The sequence below is a fragment of the Biomphalaria glabrata genome, chromosome 14 (assembly GCF_947242115.1).
Source record: "Biomphalaria glabrata chromosome 14, xgBioGlab47.1, whole genome shotgun sequence".
NCBI lineage: Eukaryota > Metazoa > Mollusca > Gastropoda > Planorbidae > Biomphalaria > Biomphalaria glabrata.
In genome coordinates, this window is record NC_074724.1 from 24185432 (window position 1) to 24210534 (window position 25103).

General features: G+C 36.3%; 1 protein-coding gene across 1 annotated transcript in view; it reads left to right on the forward strand.

Annotated features, from left to right (window-relative positions):
• The first annotated feature begins 696 nt into the window (after positions 1-696).
• LOC106072890 (uncharacterized) overlaps positions 697-25103 on the forward strand; it is a 41909-nt gene continuing 17502 nt past the window's right edge. Inside the window, exons 1-5 of the mRNA XM_056011374.1 lie at positions 697-878; positions 4135-4337; positions 16110-16305; positions 19928-20034; positions 21105-21348. Coding sequence (XP_055867349.1) covers positions 800-878; positions 4135-4337; positions 16110-16305; positions 19928-20034; positions 21105-21348 — 829 coding nt within the window. The 5' untranslated portion in view covers positions 697-799. The remainder of the gene's footprint in view (positions 879-4134; positions 4338-16109; positions 16306-19927; positions 20035-21104; positions 21349-25103) is intronic.

Below are 25103 nucleotides of genomic sequence, written 5' to 3' on the forward strand. Positions count from 1 at the left end.
TATAAAAAAGCTTTTTTAAAAATATTTTACTTTGTTACTTCTGTGCAATGTCTTAGAAAATGAGAAAACAAAATCTATTTTCTTTTTTGTTCTAACCCTTACCCACACTTTTATTTCAAACTCAGTCTTACTTTCCGTCTGGTTTATGACGTCCTTGACCCACACTCTTTTTATGCAGCCAGTTCTTGTCCTTTAACTCGACAGGGCATTTTTGTCCCTTCCACCCAACCCAGTGGTAAGACATGACAAATCTCTCTCTCTCTCTAGTACCCACCCCCTTCGCTCTCTCTCTCTCTTGCATTCTCTATATGACACTTCTCTTTTATTTTTTTTCTCTTCCGTTTGCTCTTATTTTATTTTTCTTATTCGCTCTCTTATTTACTGCCTACTATTTCACACACTCTCATTCTTCTTAGTTTTTCTTCTTCTTTTTTGTTCTCTCATTCTTATTCTTCTCTTTTCTCTCCGTCTCTCTTTCTCTCTCTCTATCTATCTCTCTCTCTTTCATTCTATCTCTGGAACACCACATTCCGAAAAGAATAACCCATTTAAATATTTCTTTTTTTAAAATCCGAATTTAATATCACACACGTTCAAACCTTGCTCATTCATGCGTGGTGACCTCGTTCAGTGCAAGGTCCTTAACCGCGCTAGTTCTCGTCTGCGTTTTAAGTCAATGACCGTAACAGAGCTGCGTAGTGCGCCATCTGCTGGACGCGCTATGATCAACGTGGAATAATTACATGCATTTCTTTTAGGCTGGGATGTCTGTAGTTGTTGATGTGTATTTAAAGGATCTATGTTATTGTCCAAACAGACAAACAACAGAATGACAATATTTCGATTCCTTTTTCATGTTCATTTTCTTTTGTTGTCAGGTAATTATGTGTTAATTATTTTATGTCATATTCTAATTACACGACTAGCATATCTGAGATGGTCTTCTTGAAGAACTAATGTAATATATCTCGATAGTGATAGTTATGTCATTGATTATTGAATTATTTACCTAGTCTTAGATATATTTCATTTTAGTTACTAGACTATTATTTAGCAGAGTACATTTTTAACCAAATGCAATACAATTCAATACAATTTTATTTGTTTGTGACCATAGATGCAAATATTTTGTACCAATGCGCGAATCTATGAATGAAGCTTGAGTTATTAATGGAGGTCCATGACTTTTTTAACAGAAGTTACCTGCCCTAAAGTTTTTCATTGAAAAGTGGTGTAATTTTAAAAATTAGATGGTTCACTTTCGGAAAAGAAAAGTAGCCGTTGCATCAGAACTTTGAATGATCTAAAATATCATGATGTCCTATTTTCATTTTCTCTTCTAGTTTCTGAGATCTAAACGGGACGGACAGACAGACAGGTCACACATAACTAATAGCAACAGTTATAAACAATGATACCGCAACTATCAGATGACACATTTCACAAACAGTGAAATGGTTATTTAGCACCAAACTGCACTCCAAGCCATTAACACAGTTCTACACAATATGGGAGTAATAATCACAATAACAAGTTGTAGCCTTATACAATTCTGTAGCTGGATTTAACTTTTGAAAATACAAAGGCAGAATTAACGTTACGAATACACTGAAGTTTTAAGTATATTTACAGATTTAGTATTTAAAAGTTCAGCTATTTTTCAACATTGGACCTGAAATAATAATTTATTTTTTTTTTACTTATCTTTTTCTGTATAAATCAAAATGCTCACACACCAGCAGATAATAAAAAACATCACCTATTTCATGTGTACAAAAAAGGAAATATTGTCTTCATAATTCGTCTTATTGCGACGACATAGTTCTACTGGGAAGTTGTTATTACTACTTGTAATCTTCAAAAAATTAAAGCATCTTTAAATGGTAGTTTATTTCAACAGAGGAGGCAGTCTTCCAAGCAAGTTTAATTCTAATAAAAAGAGTATAGCTTCCTTTTTTCACTACTTTTACATTAGTGCTGAAATTTGTCAGAGTCTGGAACACATGAGGCGCCCTGACCATACCTATCGGTGGTAGAGGGTGCCAAGGCTTGAACAAGCACATTGCATGATGGGCCACTGTCTTATTGATTTTCGCACGGTTCAAGACAATGTTCGACTCACGGCAGAGCTGGCCTTAGGTAATTTAAGGCCCTAGTCGATTTGAAATGAAAAAATAAACTCCATATCTATCGTTACTCAATTTTTTTAAGTCTGCCTGTATCAAAATTAAAAATAACTGAAAGTCGCTTAGAAATATTTGCATGGCATTTAATTAGGGTTCCGTGAACTTCTAAAACCTATACGTACAGATATCATAAACTAAACAATAACCTTTCGTGCTTTGATGGCACTAAGTCATAACCTGTGAAGAATCCAGAGACTGAACAATATCTCGTCTCATAGATATCCTTGCCAGACTGTTAAAGTTGTTCTCAAATAGCTTTGGATTAATGTAAACTTCGAATAACTTTTTACACCCAATGAAACCCCGTGACTGAAATTGTCAATGCTATAAAAAAGGCAAGGCGAGGTGGCTGAACGGTAAAAATCTTGGCTTCCGAACCAGAGGTCCCGTGTTCGTATCCTGATGAAAAAGTCATTTCTAATCATCTCAGATTACAGAAATTCAGCAGACTTGGTTCGACTTTTTTATTTATATTTTTGTAGTTGTAGTCAACGGAAAAGCTGATATTAAGTGTAATTGTATCAATTAGTTTGGATCATTCATGTAATTATATTCCCTTGTATCACTACTGACTCTATTCTGTGCAATTAGAAATATTTTTACCAATCGTTTTTGTTTAATTTTTAGCTTTCTTGGCGCGCTATGATCCTATCGCTTATCTGGAAAAGTTGGGAAAGGGGGTGGGAAGAAGGGGGTATCTTTTGGGATGTTTACATGATTGTTTTTAAATGCATAAAAAAATTTTCACTTAGGGTTCACTTAGGGTTCAAGAGTCCTCAAGGGAACTAATTCAACTTATACCACCATATCAGTCAAGCACGATTTCTTTCCCTTGTTCTAGATACCAAACAAAATAATTAAATACCAATAGTTAATTAACTCATTGGTTATTTGTTGTTGTTTGTTGTTTTTTTTTTTTGTTGTTTTTTGTTATTGATTCTTGTTTTGTCAGATAAAAGAAATAATTTTGCAAAATTTCAGCTTACTTTGAGAATGGGTTTTTGAAAAATAACGTGTACAAACGTTTGACAGACAGACAGAGTGAGTTGATATAAGCGTTTTAGTAAAAAAAAATCGTTACCAAACATTCGCACCCATTCAGTAGTTTATGTACTTCTGGAACCGCCTTTGCGCTTACAACACATAAATATTGTAGTTGCTTTTTTTCCCCGACACGCATGGGAACTTTCTTAGTGGTTCGGTGAACTGCAAGATAGCCACAATGACGCTTAAACACACACACACAACAGCACAAAATTCCTACACACATGCTTTTTTTTTTTTTTTTGTCTTCTCTCTATGAGTATTATTATTGTCACTAGTGAAGTACCGAGGTTTTGAAATGAACGCCCAACATAGCGTTTGCTTTGCTGTCAGACTCTGGTCTAAGTTATTGAACATCCAAAAAATGAGGTTATCATTAGGTAAAAAACAACTAAGGGTGAGACGCTGGTGAAGATTATCCATTTTAAAAATGAATAATAACTAGACACATCCGTGTAATGATAGAACAGATTGGGTGGACTCAGAGATGTTCCAAAAAATCTTGAAATTCAAAATGCCAGTTTTCACCAGGATTCGAACCCTAGACCCCCTCGGTTTGGAAGTCAAGCATGCCAAGCGCTTTACTACTCGGCTTCCTCGCCCCATTATAATATAATATGATATAATATAATATAATATAATATAATATAATATAATATAATATAATATAATATAATATAATATAATATAATATAATATAATATAATATAATATAATATAACATAATATAATATAAGAAACCAAAATGTACATTCACACCAGAACAAAAGAACATTCAATATACATCCATCAAAGCAATAATAATGAATAATGAAAGCACAAATTACATGTCGCCACAGTGCAGAGCCATTTTGAAAAAAAAAAAAAAAATAATATAATATAATTACAGTGTTTATATTTGCAGCGGCTGGGTTACAGCCTATCATTACACCTCATGAGTTCTTCATTGGTGGGACTATCAACGCTACCTGTGACTATCAGACCCTAAACATCAACCCAGCAGCTCAAGTGATAGAGACACTGATTCTGCTCAGGAAAACATGGAGCGACTCCAACTTTACGAAGATTGCAGTTTATAATCCATTTTTAAAGAAAAATATCACCACGGTGAGTGATTTAATATTAAAAAATAAATATTACAGCGCTGCGAACAAACAAAGTTTAAATTGAATGACAAAATATTTAGTCTTAGATGGTTAACTATAGAAACGTGCAATGGAATTTCAAAAAAAAAAAAAAACACGTGATTTGTGAAGGACATTCTCCAGAGCAAAAGTAAAAGTACGTGCCAGTTGTCTAAAGAATGGTTCTGATGGAGACGATTTAGTCGCTTAATAGCAAAAAAAAAACAACAAAAAACAAAACTGAATTCTTTTGTTGTCGACTATTTGTATAGAAATGTGTGACTTAATTTCATATGTGGTGGAAATAAAGTCCGAAACTGGAATATTAAAAGACGTATGAATATTTTATCTGGATTGGAAAATTGGAAAACAGGGGCATCCTGCTACACATGGGCATAGCCAAGGGGGGGTTCTTGGGGTCCAAACCCCCCCCCCCCCCCCGAAATGAAAATGAGTTTAAATCCCCCTACCAGGGGGTTTTGAGATTTAAAAAAACCCTATCAGGGGGTTTTATAGATACAAAACCCTCTACCAGGGGGCTTTGAGTTTAAAACCCCCTACAGGTGGTTTTGAATTTTAAACCTCCTACCAGTGGTTTTTGCAGTTAAATTCCCCTCTTCTATAAAACAAAACAAAAAAAAATGCAAACAACAATCCCCAAATTCCAACAGCACAGTTGAGGAAGATTTTGATTTTAAAACCCCCTCCAAAATTTACGATAAACCCCATCTTCAATATAAAAAAAGCAAATTACACACTCAAAATTCTATGAGCGTAGCCAAAGGGGTTTTGAGTTTAAACCCTCCCCCCTCCAGTTGGGGTTTGAAGCTAAAAAGTACCTCTTCAATATAAAAAAAAAGCAAATTACACACTATAAAATCTATGAGCGTAGCCAAAGGGGTTTTGAGTTTAAATTCCCTCCTCCAGATGGCTTTTTCTTTAAAGTTTAAAACCCCTCCAGATGGTTTTGAGTTTAAAATTCCCCTACAGAGCGTTTAGAGTTGAAAACCTCTCTCTTCAATATTATTTTAAAGCAAACTACAGTCACCAAATTCTATGATCGCAGCTAAATGGGGTTTTGAATTAAAAACAAAACAAAAAAACTCCAGAGATTTCTTAGTTTAAAACCCCTCAACAGATGATTTGACGAAAAAACTTTCCTTTTCGATATAAAATCTAAAGCGAAATACAGGCATGTAATTCCAAGAGCGTAGTCAAGAAAGGTTACAAATTTCTACCAGTGGCTTGGGCTCCATTAATAAAGTGTGAATAGTCTTCTGCCGAAATTGAAAATCATTAAATGTGTCTCAACAAAGATGACTAAGACAGATTTTAGGAGTCAGTCATAGAGATCGGGTCTAAATCAAAGAAATCATATGCCGAACTTTGAGTCGAATCCTTAGTAAGGTTGTGACAGAGCGTCGCATTAGGTTTTGCGGGACATGTTCTCACATAAAATGAATTACGCAAAATAAGAGTTGCGGAAACAGCTTGCCGGAAAATGCGCCGAACGGCTCGAGAGGGTCTAAGTCAGTAAGAATAGCACATTAGGTTTTTGAAATAAAACTTTTTAATAGCAAGATAATGCACTGTAGATACCTCAGAATATGCATTATGTTGACTTTTAATACCAGAAATAGTGCTCGGCGGCGGGGCTTCGCCCCGCGTTGGGGGAGCGCTGCGAACTCCCCCAGACCCCCTTGCTAGCAAGGGCGGGGAGTCTACAATAAACAATAAACGTCTTCCGAAAGGGTCAGAATGTAATAAAGATTAATTATGTACACACACACACATATATATTTTTTTTCCGCGGGGGGAGGGGGGGGGGGGGTCAGGGGGGGATTCCCCCCCCCAAAACCCTCCCCGAAAAAAAATCCTGGCAACGCCCATGCTGCTACATATAAAATTGACAAGGAAGTCGTTGCTAGGATTGAATAACTGAAAATGTTAGGAATAGATGACACTTTTACAACGGGCAATATGATTAAAAATGAAACCGTTAAAGACATTAAATTTGATAGAGTTAATTAATTATAAGTTTTCAAATTTGAAATCCAGAAAAAAAAACAGTATAATTTAGTTCTGGTTGCATTGTTGCAAATTTGAACTATAGATTAGAGGCAATGTCTGTTTCAGACCCCTCAACTCAATAAAGTATTAGGAAACTGGAACATACACAAAGTAGAGCAGTAAGATTCGAAACAAAGAATATTCACATTTGACTAGAGTAGAACCTTTAGTATAATCACTAAATTTAGAAAGCCTGAAATAGGTTGCTTGCCCACCCCTGGTCTAGACTATAGCTCTAGAATATAGAATATATATAGAATCTAGAGCTAGAATAGATCTAGAATATATCTAGAATCTAGAGCTAGACTAGATCTAGCTTTCTAGACTAGTTCTAGATGTAGTCTAGATGTCTAGGTCTAGACCTATATTGAAGCCTATCTAGACTGTCTAGACCTAGAATCTAGACTAGGTCTAGATCTCGAAGCTAGACTAGGTCTAGACCTAGAATCTAGACTAGGTCTAGATCTCGAATATAGACTAGGTCTAAATCAAGATCTAGAACTAAATCTAGAATCCAGGCTATATCTAGAATCTAGACTAGACCTTGAATCTAGATATATAATCTAGATTTATAATAGAATTCGTATGATTTTAAATCTTAAAATTACTAGACCTAGAGTTAGGCCAATATTATGATCAGGATTAGATGTAGATCTAGATCTAATAACTAGTTGGCCTACTACTGGATAAAAATGCACTATGCTGTTCGCATCATATTCACTTATTAATGTGATACTACTGTTTACATAATAAATAAATATGCACCCCTAAACTGTAAGAAGATCTTATCTTATATAATACAGACGTTACTTCAAAAAAGAAGATGACAATGTCCTACGCGTCATGCATTTAGTCATGCATATTAACCAATGACTTAAATTTTGCCAAGTCACTGGTTTTCCTGGCTAGCTCAGGCAACCCATTCCATGCTCTAATGGCACTAGGGAAGAAGGAGTATTTGTACAAATTTGTCCTAGCATATGGGACGAGGAATGTGCCTTTATCTTTGTGTCTTTCAGAGTATTTTATTAAATTTCGTTTTTTTTTTATTTGAAGATTATGGTTCAGTGTTTTATGTATAATTGCTACTTTACTTTTGAGTCTTTTGATAAACTATTTCCTTAATAATTTATAGATGTAAATGTTTTTCTAATTGTTTGATACGCTTAAATCTAAATCTAGAACTATATCAGGCCTCTATTGAGTCTAATTTAGATTGTTGTCAAATGCATCATGAAGATATATCAAAACTACGCTCTATAAAAGTTGTTCGTTTTTTTTTTAACTTTCAACTAAAACGAAGTTCGTATTAAAATTATTTTTAAAAACAACATTTGAATCAGTATTCTATTCCATGAGTTAGTTTATAAATGGAAAATGTATTTTATAATGATCCATTCATACTTTTTCCATTGTGACCTTAGATTCAAATTTTTTGTACCAATGCGCGAATCTATGAATGAAGCTTGTATTATTAATGTCTGTGACCTTTTTAAAAGAAGACTTACCTCCCCTGAAGTTTTTTATTTAAAAGTAGTGTATTTTTTTTTAAAATCTGCTTGCATAGATAATTTTAAAAATTAGATGGTTCACTTTCGGAATTTTGAATGATCTAAAATATCATGATGTCCGATTCTCATTTTCTCTTCTAGTTTCTGAGATCTAAACGGGACGGACGGACGGACGGACTGACTGACAGACAGGCCACACAAAACTAACATCGTCTTTTCCCCTTTCGGTGGCCGCTAAAAAATGGGGGAATGAACACAAAATTGTCTTGACCACAAGACAATCGGTTCTTCCACGTGTATTTGGTTCACACGCATCCATTAAAATTCAAAATGAAATGACAATCCACTTTCCAAATGATTTTAATGTATTTTGATAATATAAGAAACTATTCTTGGTGTTTCCTATAATGTGAGTTGGTTGACATCAGATAGTAGAACAATAGGAGAGAACAGATTACACAAGAGAGCGTAAGAATTGCTAATAATTAGACCATTTATAATAGCAAGAAGAAGATTTAATAAGCAGTTATTAATTATTGCTGTAGTTGAAGTACATCAATGAACCCTTAGCGAAGGGAAGGATTTCTTTCACTATACATTTATAACATCTCTTTGTACCTCTATATTAAAAAAAATATAACTCATGGGTTGTCTGAGTTTAAACTCATTTTGCAATGCTAAGCGTCTAAAGTCAGCACGGAAACTTTCTAGATAGCCCCTCCCGGTCTCCATCACATGGTTACAATAGAGCTTAGGCTAGAGTGCACTGAGCATGCTACAGCATGCAAGTTATGCTATACAATGATAATTTTTAAAAATGTCTTGCCTCCCCCCCCCCCGACATGAAATCCCCACAGCAGGGGGGGGGACGGACTTTAGTGACTGATTTTAGCGGCCCCCGTAAGGGGAAAAAGCCGCTATTAGGTTTGTGCAAAATGTCCGTCTGTCCGTCTGTCACACTCAGATCTCGAAAACTAGAAGAGATATGAAAAATATTATTTCATCATTAAATCCGGCTTGAAAAGTTTAGGTGCAACGGCTACTTTTGGTTTTCTAAAAGCAAACCGTTTAATTTATAAAATTAATTATGCTAGCGATTTTTTCATAAAAATACACCAATTCTAAAACAATTACGTAAATGTAAGGGAGGCAATGTTACAATATGCTAACAAAGATGTACAATTTTAGTGTATTTTTGGTATCACTAAGTCAAATATATTTATAAAATGTACAGAAAATGTTTACAACAAATATAAATAATACTTATAGATGTTTTTTCTGGTTAACTAGCTGCTAAAATTAAAAGAAAACATTTCTGTTTGTTTATAAAGGCTAATAATGCACTTTGTATGTAAATAGCATGCACATTTTTTAAAATGGACTTTTTAAGCAGCGACTTTCGTGCAGTAGCGTAACGTCGCAACATAACCAATTCCTTAAACTTTTTAAAAAAATCAGATTTTATTTATTTTTTGTTTAGTGCCCCCATCCGAATAAAAGAAGCTTATTTGTGTGCGTTTTGGCTGTTGGTCGGTCTGTCCGTCACGATTAAATTAACAAATAACACTAGAGGCTATTGTAAATCTGATTTAACCTTTAATTTTTCATTCAGAAATATTGCAATAGTTTAAAGTATCTATAATAGATTGTTCCGAATGTTTTGTGAAAAACAAATCAATGCCAATGAATATTTGTTTGCTCTTCTAAGTTAGAGTAGATTTTATTTTCATGCTTAAACCTTACAAGAAACACATGATTTTTAATATATTGTTCCGGTTTTTTAATGTAAATAGCATATAAATGCTAAATTAAAATATCTATACTGATTTATATTTCATTAACTATAAAGTTGTTCCGGATATTGTTTTATAAAAAACAAATTTATGTCAAATAATTATATTTTTTTCAAAAATATCGACAATAGGTTATTCAGGATTTTAAAATAAGAAAGTAATTTACTAGAAAAGATTATTGAAAATCAATTTTTAGACTTACTTACAGTTAGTTTTCTTGCCGAAACATAATAAAAGTTGTTTAATCGGTAAAGAATGTTCCGGATTTTGTTTCGAAAAAGAAAACGACCTACATTACCTTAATTTTCTTACAAATCGTCGCCAAAAATGATCCGAATTTTATATGAAAAATCTAATAACGCTAATAAATGTTTGAAATCCCTCTTCTAATAAATAAAACAAATAATTTTCTCATTTACGAAAATTGGTTGTTCCGGATTTTTTATGAAAAATAGTTTAACTCTATTTATGTAAAATCGCACTTCTCTCTTACACTACATTTAACTTTCTAGCTAAAACGTTAGAAAATCTAATTATCGTTAATATTATGCTCCGATTTTTTAAGGAAAACAACTTCCTAACACCAAAGTATGGTTTGATAAAATCTCCATAAGGGTATGGAACATCTAATTTTCATAACAGACCATCCCACAAATTTAATTAAAGGCATTTGATTAATCTTGAATTCTTATTTTTTCTCACTATAAATATATAAACATCCGGAACAATCTATAATAGAAACTTAAAACTAATGCGAAGTTTCGGAAGGGAAATTAATTTTAATCAGATTTTCAATAGATTTTAGTCTTCTTTTTCTCGCTATTAAACATAACGGACAGGCAAACTGACAGACAAAACACAAAAAAGCGTCTTTAATCCTTATATATATAAATATATATATATATATATATAAATATAAATATATATATATATATATATATATATATATATATATATATATATATATATATATATATATATATATATATATATATATATATATTAAGTCTAACTAGCCCATCAAATAAAATGCTAAAAGATCTCACTCGGTGCACCAATGTCTATGAACCCTCGAGAAGCTGCTCGTATAGAAGACATTTTTTAGTCTAACTAGAACGTGTGACGTAATGTAATCTTTTTCCTTTGACGCCATATGGAGTTAATTCTTAAATGAAATGCTAAAAGAAATCACTCGGTGCACCAATGTCTATGAACCCTCGAGAAGCTGCTCGTATAGAAGACATTTTTTAGTCTAACTAGGACGTGTGACGTAATGGAATCTTTTTCCTTTGACGTCATATGGAGTTAATTCTTAAATGAAATGCTAAAAGATCTCACTCGGTGCACCAATGTCTATGAACCCTCGAGAAGCTGCTCGTATAGAAGACATTTTTTAGTCTAACTAGGACGTGTGACGTAATGGAATCTTTTTCCTTTGACGTCATATGGAGTTAATTCTTAAATGAAATGCTAAAAGATCTCACTCGGTGCACCAATGTCTATGAACCCTCGAGAAGCTGCTCGTATAGAAGACATTTTTTAGTCTAACTAGGACGTGTGACGTAATGGAATCTTTTTCCTTTGACGTCATATGGAGTTAATTCTTAAATGAAATGCTAAAAGATCACACTCGGCGCACCAATGTCTATGAACCCTCGAGAAGCTGCTCGTATAGAAGACATTTTTTAGTCTAACTAGGACGTGTGGCGTAATGGAATATTTTTCCTTTGACGTCATATGGAGTTAATTCTTAAATGCAATGCTAAAAGAAATCACTCGGTGCACCAATGTCTATGAACCCTCGAGAAGCTGCTCGTATAGAAGACATTTTTTAGTCTAACTAGAACGTGTGACGTAATGGAATCTTTTTCCTTTGACGTCATATGGAGTTAATTCTTAAATGAAATGCTAAAAGATCTCACTCGGTGCACCAATGTCTATGAACCCTCGAGAAGCTGCTCGTATAGAAGACATTTTTTAGTCTAACTAGGACGTGTGACGTAATGGAATCTTTTTCCTTTGACGTCATATGGAGTTAATTCTTAAATGAAATGCTAAAAGATCTCACTCGGTGCACCAATGTCTATGAACCCTCAACAAGCTGCTCGTATAGATGATATGTTTTAGTCTAACTAGGCCCTGTGACGTAGTGGATTTTTTTCCTTTGACGTCATATGGAATAAATTCTTTAAATGCTAAAACAACTCGGTATATTAAACCTCGTAATGTGACTCGCATTTTAAAAAGACATAATAGATATAGATCTTATCTAGATTTTTTTAACTAGATCTAGATTTTTTTTACACTTGAGCTAGATTTTTTACACTAGATCTAGATTTTCTTACACTAGAGCTAGATTTTTAAAACTAGATTTAGATTTAAGTTCTAATTAAAATCATTATAGAATCTAGATCTAGAATTTCTTGATCTAGTTTAGAATGTTTGTTGTTTTACATGTTTCGGATGTTCCTTCAGAGTTATAGTCCAAACCTCCCGTAGGACGATGGGGGATGGGAGCGGGCAGGGTTTAAACCTGGGACCATCGATGAATCCAAACGACAGTCCAGCGCGCAAACCGCACTACAAGACAGCCATGATTTAGACTAGATCAAGATCTATAATTTTAATTTCTAGTGTAGATTTTTTTTCTAAAGTCTAGATTGTCAATATTGCAATGTTATAAAATACTAAAACTAATCTACTATTTTAGTATTTAGATTTTGCAATTAGTCTATTAATTGATTATCTAGTGTGTTTTTTTTTATATAAATCTTATCTAAATTACATCTACATTATCCCAAATATATATTTTAGATCTAGATCTAGTAGATATAGATATTGAGAGTGCTAAATTAGTAGTTTAATTTAGGTAGATCTACATCCTTATTCTAGTTCCATTTAGGCCTAAATGAAAATCCTCAATACCAAAAGATTGTCAAAAATCGCTCTTCTGACATATTTTACATATCCGGTAGTTGTCATTCCGTAATGTGTAGGTATATTATCAATAGTAGGCTATTAGTTTGTAACCAGTTTGTCATTAGATTAAGAGCAATGCCTGGTCGTGCGGTTAGCGCGCAGAACTGATTATCTCTACGGTCTCGGTTTCATACCCTGCTCGATGCCATCCTCAGTCGACCAGCGAATATGTGGATCCAACAGTGATTCGTCTCCCACGGGGGCCGCCTCTGAGTTTGTGTGGCAACACAAACTCTCTTTGTAATCTTGTTTTGCTTTGCTTTTGTTTATTTTAGGTGAGATTTTAATACTAAACCATCACTAGCCCCAGCGCAGCCAAGGGGGCTATGAGTTTAAAACCCCTAGCAGGGGATTTTGCAGTCCATTTCCCCTCTTCTATAAAACAAAACAATAAAAAAAATGCAAATGAGAATCCCCAAATTCCAAGAGCATAGCTAAGGAAGGTTTTGATTTTAAAACCCCCACCGAAATTAACTATAAAAACCCCTCTTCAATATAAAAAAACCAAATTACACACTGAGAATGCTATGAGCGTAGCCAAAGGGGTTTGAGATTAAAACCCCCTTCAGTGGGGTTTCAAGCTAAAAAATACCTCTTTAAAAAAATGCAAATTACACACTCCAAACTCTATGAGTGTAGCCAAAGGGGATTTTGAGTTTTGAGTTTAGCCCCCCCCCCCCTCCTTTTTCAGATAGGTTTGAAGCTAAAAGGTACCTCTTCAATATTAAAAAAAACCAATTACACACTAAAAAATTTTTGAGCATAACCAAGGGGGTTTTAAATTTAACCCCCCCCCCTTCCAGTGGGGATTGAAGCTAAAAAAAATACCTCATCAATATAAAAAAAAAGCAAATTACACACTCAAAAATCTTTGAGAGTAACCAAAAGGGTTTTGAGTTTAACCCCCCCCCCCTTTCATCGGGGTTTAATGCTAAAAAATACCTCTTCAATATAAAAAAAATGTTAATTACACACTAAAATTCTTTGAGCTTACCCAAGCCAAAGGGTAGTTTTGAGTTTAAATCCTCTCTTCCATTGTTTTTTTTTTAGTTTAAAACCACTCCAGATGTTTTCGAGCTTAAAATCCCCTTATAGAAAGTTTTGAGGTTGAAAGCCCCCTCTTCAACATTATTCTAAAGCAAACTACTCTCACCAAATTTAATGAGCGTAGCTAAATAGGGTTAAAAATATATATATATTTTAGTTTAAAACTCCACAACAGATGATTTTGACGATAAAACTTCCCTTTTCGATATAAAATCTAAAGCAAACTACAGACACCTAATTCCAAGAGCGTAGCCAAGAGAGGTTACAAAATTTCTACCAGTGGCTGGACTCCATTAATAAAGTGCAGTGGATAGTCATCTGCCGAAATTGAAAAAGACTAAATGTGGCTCAACCAAGATGGCTAAGACGGATTTAGGAGTCAGTTATAGAGATCGGGTCTCAATCAAGGAAATCCTATGCCAAACTGGGAGTCGACCCCTTGTTAAGGTTGTGATAGAGCGTCGCATGAGGTTTGCGGGACATGTTCTCCGACAAAATGAATTACGCATAATAAGAGTTGCAATGACATGGAGGTCATTACGAGTAAATCGCAAACAGGAACATCCTAGTACAACTTCACGCCACACATTCATAGAAGTCCTCAGAGCAGGTTGGAAGAGGCTTCAGACATTGCTAGTGACAGATGTTTGTGAAAACAGCTTGCCGCCCAATGAGCAGAACGGCGCGGGAGGATCTAAGTAAGTAAGAATAGCACAAGTTGTGAAATAAAACTTTTTAATAGCAGAATAATGCACTGTAGACACCTCAGAATATGTATTTTTCGAGGCTTTCAATACCGGAAATATTGTTTGGAGGCGGGGCTCCGCCCTGCGTTGGGGGAGCTCTCAGCGCTCCCCCAGACCCCATTGCTTTCAATGGGGGAGTCGATAAGTTTTCCATTAACTCCAGGAAGAACCTATTCTAGTTTATAATAAACGTCTTCTGAAAGAATGAAGAGTCAGAATGTAATAAAGATTAATTATATATATATATATATATATATATATATATATATATATATATATATATATATATATTTATATATATATATATATATATATATATATAATTTCCGAGGGGGGGGGCTGAGGGGGGAGAAAAAATCCCCCCCCCAAACCACCACTACCCCGAAAAAAAATCATGGCTACGCCCATGGTACAGGGTGTTGGTTATTTTGGGCTGTAGTGGATTAGGAAGGGGCATTCAAAGAGGATATGGTTTACAGTTTGATAAGGGTGGGCGCAGTGTCTACAACGGGGGAGTTGTGTGGAGTTTATTTTGTTCAGATGGTAATTTAATAGAGGTGTGTGTTCTGTTCTTAATTGGAAAATTGTAGATTGTTCTTGCGGGGGAGGAAGTTAATACTGTCCAGCTTGTTGGCATGGTCATTTCTTTGTACATGGCTCTGCCTGTGTTTCCTAATGCCCATTGGTTGAGCCACTCCTCTTTGTGATTGTTGACTAACATGGACCTTAGGTTGAGGTAGTTAACAGGTCTATTTGGTTGTTTCATATATGAACCTGCCTTTGATAGTTTATCTGCCTTTTCATTTCCCATGATGCCAATGTGTCCAGGGATTCATTGTAATGTGATATTGATATTTAATTTTGATATCATCTGATGGATTATCACAATTAGTGTTGTCAACTCTCTTGGGCTGTTTGAGGTGCTGCTGTTAAGTGCTTGCAGAGTAGATTGGGAGTCTGTAAAGACAACAATATCTGATGGTGGATGCACTCCTTCATATAATTAGTTTTCCATTGTCTGTAGTGCTATGGTGATGGCTTCAATTTCGGCTTGGAAGTTTGAGCAGTAATCATCACAGGGTGCACTTGTTTCAAAGTGTTTATATTTGGGGAAGACCAGGAAGGCACCAAGACCAGCATTGATGGTGGCTTTGAAGGCTGCTCCGTCGGTATATATATATGGATAGCTGTTTTTGGATAGATTTCAATTATTTTCAGCGTGCCTACTTTGAGCTCCAGTAGATTTGATTATACACTAATACGTTAATGCTTTTACCGTCATCTTGATTTCGGGTGGAGTGGAAATCTAACAGATGATGTCAATAATATGCTATAATCTCAGGTCCAAATTTATGCAAGGAAGCGAAAACAAATCGTTTTAGATCTGCTAATGATATATAACTGTGTATTAGCGTGTACTGCGGTGTACCACAGTGACTGTGATTGACTTTAAGTATAACGTTTTAATTCCATCATTGTATGACAATGCCACACCGTATCTAAAATTTCAAATGAAACCGAGCATCAGCGGCTGTTTTGATAAGTCATGAGAGCACTACTTTGGGCATATGTGTAATAGACCTTAAATTAATTCTCCATTTTTGTCCAGTCCATACCGCCAGGAAGAGATTGGAACATAACTTTCAGCGGGGGTGAAAACAACGACAACAACATTCAAACTATCAGAATCAATCTTTTCATCAATGACGCTGTCTGCTCTGATGTCGGACTTTACAAGTGTGTGGCCCACACCGACGTGGATGAACTCCCAACAGAGAGCCCAGTTCAAAACTTAACAGCTGATGGTAAGTTGATTACCTCATTACAGAGAGCCCAGTTCAAAACTTAACAGCTGATGGTAAGTTGATAAGCTTCCTATAGAGAACCCAGCTCAAAATTTAAGAGCTGATGGTAAGTTGATTACCTCATTACAGAGAGCCCAGTTCAAAACTTAACAGCTGATGGTAAGTTGATTACCTCATTACAGAGAGCCCAGTTCAAAACTTAACAGGTGATGGTAAGTTGATTACCTCATTGCAAAGAGCCCATTTCAAAACTCAACAGCTGATGGTAAGTTGATTACCTCATTACAAAGAACCCCGTTCAAAACTTAGCTGCTGATGGTAAGTTGATAAGCTTCCTATAGAGAACCCAGCTCAAAATTTAAGAGCTGATGGTAAGTTGATTACCTCATTACAGAGAGCCCAGTTCAAAACTTAACAGCTGATGGTAAGTTGATAAGCTTCCTATAGAGAACCCAGCTCAAAATTTAAGAGCTGATGGTAAGTTGATTACCTCATTACAGAGAGCCCAGTTCAAAACTTAACAGCTGATGGTAAGTTGATTACCTCATTACAGAGAGCCCAGTTCAAAACTTAACAGGTGATGGTAAGTTGATTACCTCATTGCAAAGAGCCCATTTCAAAACTCAACAGCTGATGGTAAGTTGATTACCTCATTACAAAGAACCCCGTTCAAAACTTAGCTGCTGATGGTAAGTTGATAAGCTTCCTATAGAGAACCCAGCTCAAAATTTAAGAGCTGATGGTAAAACTATTGGAGATTTTCATGCATACGTGGACAACTATAGAGAGCTAACTTTCTGGTGTCTCCGGTGTTTAAACTCAAGTGTAGATAAGCCATGTTAGTCTAAACGTTTGGCCCTATAGAATGATCTTTGTGCATTTTCTAGAACTGCAGAATCAAATATTTTTAAAGCTCTTTTTATTATAACTCAGATTAATTTCCATATAAATAAAGGATCATAGTATTACACTTTCACTCTATGATTTACAAAACTTATTTAAAAACGACTAGTAATAATAAACGAGATTTGATATAAAAATAAACTTTCACAAATTGAAATATTGTTAAAAATCTCGCTCCATTCTTTTGTCTTTAGTTGGCAACAGTAACCTTCAATTTAGCGCCCTTGACATTGTTTAATTTAAAAATCTCAAACATACAATCTATTGTCAACAATGTTTGGGATTTTAGAACCAAAATTAAATTATTTTAATAGATTTCTTCTTAGACTTACTTTTTTTTTTTGAGATCACGTTGACGCTCTTAAAGCAATAAAATACAGGAAGAAAAAAAAAAAAGAAGAAGCCATACGAATAAATGTGGTCGCGATACAATGGAGCCTAAAGTAAAATGTAAGAAAAGGAACAATGGAGGATAGGAAGATAATAGGAAGATAATTTAGCATAAATTAAAAATAAGCTAATGTCAGAGTATGCATACAGAAAAATCTCTGTTGCCAACGAATACAAAAATACTTTTACAAGTTAAACAGCTTTTAGAAATTAGAAAGTTCAAAAACAAAATAATATTTGTATGGTTTAGTGAAATACTTTGCTATCAATACTTCCGTCTTCTGTGCACTGGGTGCACGTTAAAAGCTGGCTAACTATGTATTTACACAAGGGTATCAATCCCGAATACACACATACATCTCAATACCTTCAGGAATCTCAAAATACATATTTAAAGAATCAAAGAAGTCATTGAAGATAGAGTAAATCTCGTCAAAAGCTAATACAACTGAGGTTCATGAACTTATTGTAATGTTCCAAACAACCAAAGAGGCTATACTTACTCATTGTATTAGCACATACACTTTCAAGTACTGTATTACCAATTGCTACTTATGCACCATATATACAAAATAAAATCAATATATATATATTGCGAACAAAAAGCCCACTTAGGATCATGACAGTCAGAAGGCCAAACAACAAACGAGCCAAAGCTCAAAACAACAACAACCCTGATGTCATTTCTATAGAGTATCATGTGACGAATGAATAGCAATGAAATGACCAACTCTTGAGGCACAAATGAAGTGTGTACAATAAGGGATACTTACAATGTATGTCAAGGAGGGTAACGGTGGTTATAATCAGACTTAGTGGATATGAATACTTTATATAGGTACTGATAAGTTCAACAAAGATTGTAGTAACCAATCCACACCTCGCCGTTTCACAATCCAATCATACTACAAACGTAAGACAGTTTCAGTATCCACTACCAGACACAACTTTGACCCAACGCAGAAAGAATACAAGCTCTTGCACTAACATCTAGCACAAGGATCGCAAATATCTAAACTATTAAAACTAACATACATTAATTAAACTCTTCAGGCAGAAATACTTTATTTTTTATGTAATGTTTTTTTGTGTGTGTATATTTTATGTTATGTGCCCCCGATACAAGTGTGGAAATTAAAATCGCCCACCGGCCGTATAAGGTTTCACATCACTGTTTTATCTAATTAAAACCGAATTAAACATTATTACATTTACCTACTTTTGCTATGACCTAATTTCATGACATCGAACCGAACCCGAACTTTAGACCTGACCGAACCGAACCATACTCGTCATCGAATCGAACCGAAATCGAACTTAAATCTCACCGAACTGAACCCGAACTTTAAGAGATGTGTTCGATTCCCATCTTTACTAAATTTCGTACTTTTAGTTTTCTTACTACACTCTGGGATCCTATCAATTGTCGGGACCAGGGGTAATGGGGGAATAAGAAAGAAAGGGGTATCCGGGTGATCGCTTTTTAAATGCATTTATATAAAAAATGTGAGCGACCTGAATTTGAACTCGAGGGCTACGACCTCCTCAGCCTCAGACCAATACACGAACCACTCTGCCAGCTAATCGCTTATGAAAATAGAATGTTTTTTTTTTATCTGTTGTTAGCTTCAAAGCGGCCACCTACAAAGTATAAAGGGAGCTAGTTCAAAGTATACCACCTCGTCAGTGAAGTACAATCTCTTTACATTGTTCGAGTTAACTAACAAAATAAGTTAATTACCAAATAGTTCATTAACTACTTGGTTTATTTGTTTAAAGTTGATTCTTGTGTCGTAAGGTAAAAGAAATAACCGTGCAAAATGTCAGCTTGATCCTCGATTGGGTGTGGTAGAAATAACGTGTATAAACATTTGACCAGACAGATATTGAAAGCAAATTGTCTTTGTTACAAAACTTATATTAACTCACTCCGTCTGTCTGTCTGTCTGTGTAACAAATATTTTATACGTTTTTTTCTCCTACTTCCATTCTCAGAGCAAGTTGAAATGTTGCTCAATTATTCATATTCGATGACATAGCATGAATTCGTGAAGAAATAATCCAATAATTTAATCAATTAGTGGTAATTAATTCATTTTTTGTTTGTTATCTGTTATATATATATATATATATATATATATATATATATATATATATATATATATATATATATATATATATATATATATATATAACAGTGGCTTTAAGGTTCTTCCCCTTTAATAATATCTGTTTAAAAAAAAAAAGATTTTTTTTTGGTCATATTTTGCTTGTTTTCTATGTACATTCTAGGACTATTGACCTATTGACCTTTATCTCTCTTTTCTAGGTCATGTATCCCAGGAACCATTAGTCATGGTCCCGGACAACAAAAACGGACCCAACTATTCAGAGAACGAAGTTGGAGACAATATCACTCTCACCTGCACAGCTTATGTAAATCTAATTTTTCTATTATTATTATTATTATTATTATGTTAGAAATGAACGAGTAGTCATTCTTTGGCGCTGCCAGTGTCGAGTTTCGCTAAAGAGAAACAAAATTCATCGTAGTCCCTTTAACAGTTTCCATTGAGGAATTTTCTGGTGATGTGACAGATCTGCAACAGTACCGCTCTCTGACAGGCAACGAGGATGTTCCTAGGAATGTTAAGGGCCTTAAAGGTGTCTGTGAGGTCAGTTGTTATTATCCGCTCGGTTGAAATAACAATGGGGTATATTGTTATTTTGGACAATTTCCATAGACGCCTAATCTCCAAGCCATATTTTCCCATATTTTCTTTGTTTTTCTATCTCAGTTTTTCTTAAATTATGAGACAGTGGTACGGCGATTATTATTATTATTATTATTATTATTTAATCAATGTTTTAACCTGATGCGATGTTGAGATTGTAGGTTAATATGTAAATATGTTTATATTGTTAATGTTGTTTTTATATTTCATGTGAGCGAAACGTTCAGCTATTCGCATCTAAAAATTCACTTAAAGATATAATATCAGATTTCTTTATTTTACATACTTGCCTATGGTGTGGTGTAAAAAAAAAACTCTTACATGGCGTAACGACGATGTGAGCAAAAATCGTGACTCAAAATTGAACACAAAGGATTAGGATTAGCTCAACTGAATGTCAGTGTTGCCCACAGAATTAAAAAAAAAAAGAGCTACATACGGAAGACCTTCAAAAATGTGATTAGGCAGTGCTAAACAGAGCACCAAAACTATCTTATACCTTGATAAAAAAATCATTGGTTATCAAAAAACACTTTCTTTATTCTGCTCACCAGATACACTGAAAAGGTAGCTGTTTATAGTTGTAATTTTTCCAACACTGGATGAAAATCTTTAATAGGCCTAACAGAAACTTTCTGAGATGTTCAGATTGTGAGGATAATTTATCGTCAATCTCAGACATACAAACTGTATCATTAGACTCAATTCAATAAAATATATTCACTTTGTATGTTTGACTGACCACTACGTTGTTTCACGTATTTCTTACAGGGTCCAGATGATCTCATTCTAACATGGAAGTATACCACAAAAGAATCCAAGGTTGAAAAAAATTCCAACCTAATGGACATCACCAGGGCTGAGCCCGTCGTTAAATCCACCAACGGACCGTGTGTTCTGTGGAAACTGGAGACGACTCTGAGCTTCCCCTTCCTGGAAACAGACGATGGGGACACCTTTATTTGTATCGTGTATGACCACACTACAGAGTTCATGAGAGAAAACTTCACAATTGGTATGGTTGCCAAAAATCCTAACAGCTCAGCAAATTTGGCAAGGGAAACAACTTTACTAATTTTAGCTGCAATGGTTTCCCTTGTTGTCTGCCTTATTAACTAATTCAGCTAATTCCCCCAATGTTATTTTTTTGGTTTGTTTTGTTGCTGTTGATATAACTTTTGTTAATTTTATTATTTCGTAATCGCTTGTTGAAAGTATTAGCAAAAATACTCCAATGCATGTAGGCAATCATATTTTAATTATTCGGGTTCTATGGTGAGAACAGACGCTAACGAAGATTTAGTTTATTTAATCGGTTAGTTGGTTTTATTGGGTAGAACTTATGTCCAGAGTAACCGAAAGATAATTTGCATTCATACGTTCAGACAATAGTAATGAATAAATATCAAGCTAATTGACAATTGAACAGATTGTTTAATATAATTAAGTTATGTAACACTGAACTCATTTTTGACCTTCGAAATCGAATACATTGCTATTTTAATTCGATATCAAATGATGTATCACTTTTAAGGGAAGTTGATAACCATCTGGCTGGGGCTAGCAGTGCTTTTAAACGCCTCCGAAAACCATTGTCTACCAAGCTGTGTTTCTCTCAACCACCCTTATATAGATTTAGGGCATGGGTGTTATACAGAAACTTAGGCTTCTTGAAGGCTTTCAATAAAGATGTCTTCGATTTATCTTAATCATACCATGGCAAGACCGCACCACAAACAGCGATGTTCTTGCGAATGCCAGTATGGACAGCTTAGAGGGACTGCTTATAGCGATGTTCTTGCGAATGCCAGTATGGACAGCTTAGAGGGACTGCTTATAGCGATGTTCTTGCGAATGCCAGTATGGACAGAGGGACCGCTTATAGCGATGTTCTTGCGAATGCCAGTATGGACAGAGGGACTGCTTATAGCGATGTTCTTGCGAATGCCAGTATGGACAGAGGGACTGCTTATAGCGATGTTCTTGCGAATGCCAGTATGGACAGCTTAGAGGGACCGCTTATAGCGATGTTCTTGCGAATGCCAGTATGGACAGCTTAGAGGGACCGCTTATAGCGATGTTCTTGCGAATGCCAGTATGGACAGAGGGACCGCTTATAGCGATGTTCTTGCGAATGCCAGACAGCTTAGAGGGACTGCTTATAGCGATGTTCTTGCGAATGCCAGTATGGACAGAGGGACTGCTTATAGCGATGTTCTTGCGAATGCCAGTATGGACAGCTTAGAGGGACCGCTTATAGCGATGTTCTTGCGAATGCCAGTATGGACAGCTTAGAGGGACCGCTTATAGCGATGTTCTTGCGAATGCCAGTATGGACAGAGGGACCGCTTATAGCGATGTTCTTGCGAATGCCAGTATGGACAGCTTAGAGGGACTGCTTATAGCGATGTTCTTGCGAATGTCAGTATGGACAGCTTAGAGGGACCGCTTATAGCGATGTTCTTGCGAATGCCAGTATGGACAGCTTAGAGGGACTGCTTATAGCGATGTTCTTGCGAATGCCAGTATGGACAGTTTAGAGGGACCGCTTATAGCGATGTTCTTGCGAATGCCAGTATGGACAGCTTAGAGGGACCGCTTATAGCGATGCTCTTGCGAATGCCAGTATGGACAGCTTAGAGGGACCGCTTATAGCGATGTTCTTGCGAATGCCAGTATGGACAGCTTAGAGGGACTGCTTATAGCGATGTTCTTGCGAATGCCAGTATGGACAGCTTAGAGGGACCGCTTATAGCGATGTTCTTGCGAATGCCAGTATGGACAGCTTAGAGGGACTGCTTATAGCGATGTTCTTGCGAATGCCAGTATGGACAGCTTAGAGGGACCGCTTATAGCGATGTTCTTGCGAATGCCAGTATGGACAGCTTAGAGGGACTGCTTATAGCGATGTTCTTGCGAATGCCAGTATGGACAGCTTAGAGGGACCGCTTATAGCGATGTTCTTGCGAATGCCAGTATGAACAGCTTAGAGGGACTGCTTATAGCGATGTTCTTGCGAATGCCAGTATGGACAGTTTAGAGGGACTGCTTATAGCGATGTTCTTGCGAATGCCAGTATGGACAGAGGGACTGCTTATAGCGATGTTCTTGCGAATGCCAGTATGGACAGTTTAGAGGGACCGCTTATAGCGATGTTCTTGCGAATGCCAGTATGGACAGCTTAGAGGGACTGCTTATAGCGATGTTCTTGCGAATGCCAGTATGGACAGCTTAGAGGGACCGCTTATAGCGATGTTCTTGCGAATGCCAGTATGGACAGCTTAGAGGGACTGCTTATAGCGATGTTCTTGCGAATGCCAGTATGGACAGAGGGACTGCTTATAGCGATGTTCTTGCGAATGCCAGTATGGACAGAGGGACTGCTTATAGCGATGTTCTTGCGAATGCCAGTATGGACAGTTTAGAGGGACTGCTTATAGCGATGTTCTTGCGAATGCCAGTATGGACAGAGGGACTGCTTATAGCGATGTTCTTGCGAATGCCAGTATGGACAGCTTAGAGGGACCGCTTATAGCGATGTTCTTGCGAATGCCAGTATGAACAGCTTAGAGGGACTGCTTATAGCGATGTTCTTGCGAATGCCAGTATGGACAGCTTAGAGGGACCGCTTATAGCGATGTTCTTGCGAATGCCAGTATGGACAGCTTAGAGGGACTGCTTATAGCGATGTTCTTGCGAATGCCAGTATGGACAGCTTAGAGGGACCGCTTATAGCGATGTTCTTGCGAATGCCAGTATGAACAGCTTAGAGGGACTGCTTATAGCGATGTTCTTGCGAATGCCAGTATGGACAGTTTAGAGGGACTGCTTATAGCGATGTTCTTGCGAATGCCAGTATGGACAGAGGGACTGCTTATAGCGATGTTCTTGCGAATGCCAGTATGGACAGTTTAGAGGGACCGCTTATAGCGATGTTCTTGCGAATGCCAGTATGGACAGCTTAGAGGGACTGCTTATAGCGATGTTCTTGCGAATGCCAGTATGGACAGCTTAGAGGGACCGCTTATAGCGATGTTCTTGCGAATGCCAGTATGGACAGCTTAGAGGGACTGCTTATAGCGATGTTCTTGCGAATGCCAGTATGGACAGAGGGACTGCTTATAGCGATGTTCTTGCGAATGCCAGTATGGACAGAGGGACTGCTTATAGCGATGTTCTTGCGAATGCCAGTATGGACAGTTTAGAGGGACTGCTTATAGCGATGTTCTTGCGAATGCCAGTATGGACAGAGGGACTGCTTATAGCGATGTTCTTGCGAATGCCAGTATGGACAGCTTAGAGGGACCGCTTATAGCGATGTTCTTGCGAATGCCAGTATGAACAGCTTAGAGGGACTGCTTATAGCGATGTTCTTGCGAATGCCAGTATGGACAGTTTAGAGGGACTGCTTATAGCGATGTTCTTGCGAATGCCATTATGGACAGAGGGACTGCTTATAGCGATGTTCTTGCGAATGCCAGTATGGACAGTTTAGAGGGACCGCTTATAGCGATGTTCTTGCGAATGCCAGTATGAACAGCTTAGAGGGACTGCTTATAGCGATGTTCTTGCGAATGCCAGTATGGACAGTTTAGAGGGACTGCTTATAGCGATGTTCTTGCGAATGCCAGTATGGACAGAGGGACTGCATATAGCGATGTTCTTGCGAATGCCAGTATGGACAGTTTAGAGGGACCGCTTATAGCGATGTTCTTGCGAATGCCAGTATGGACAGCTTAGAGGGACTGCTTATAGCGATGTTCTTGCGAA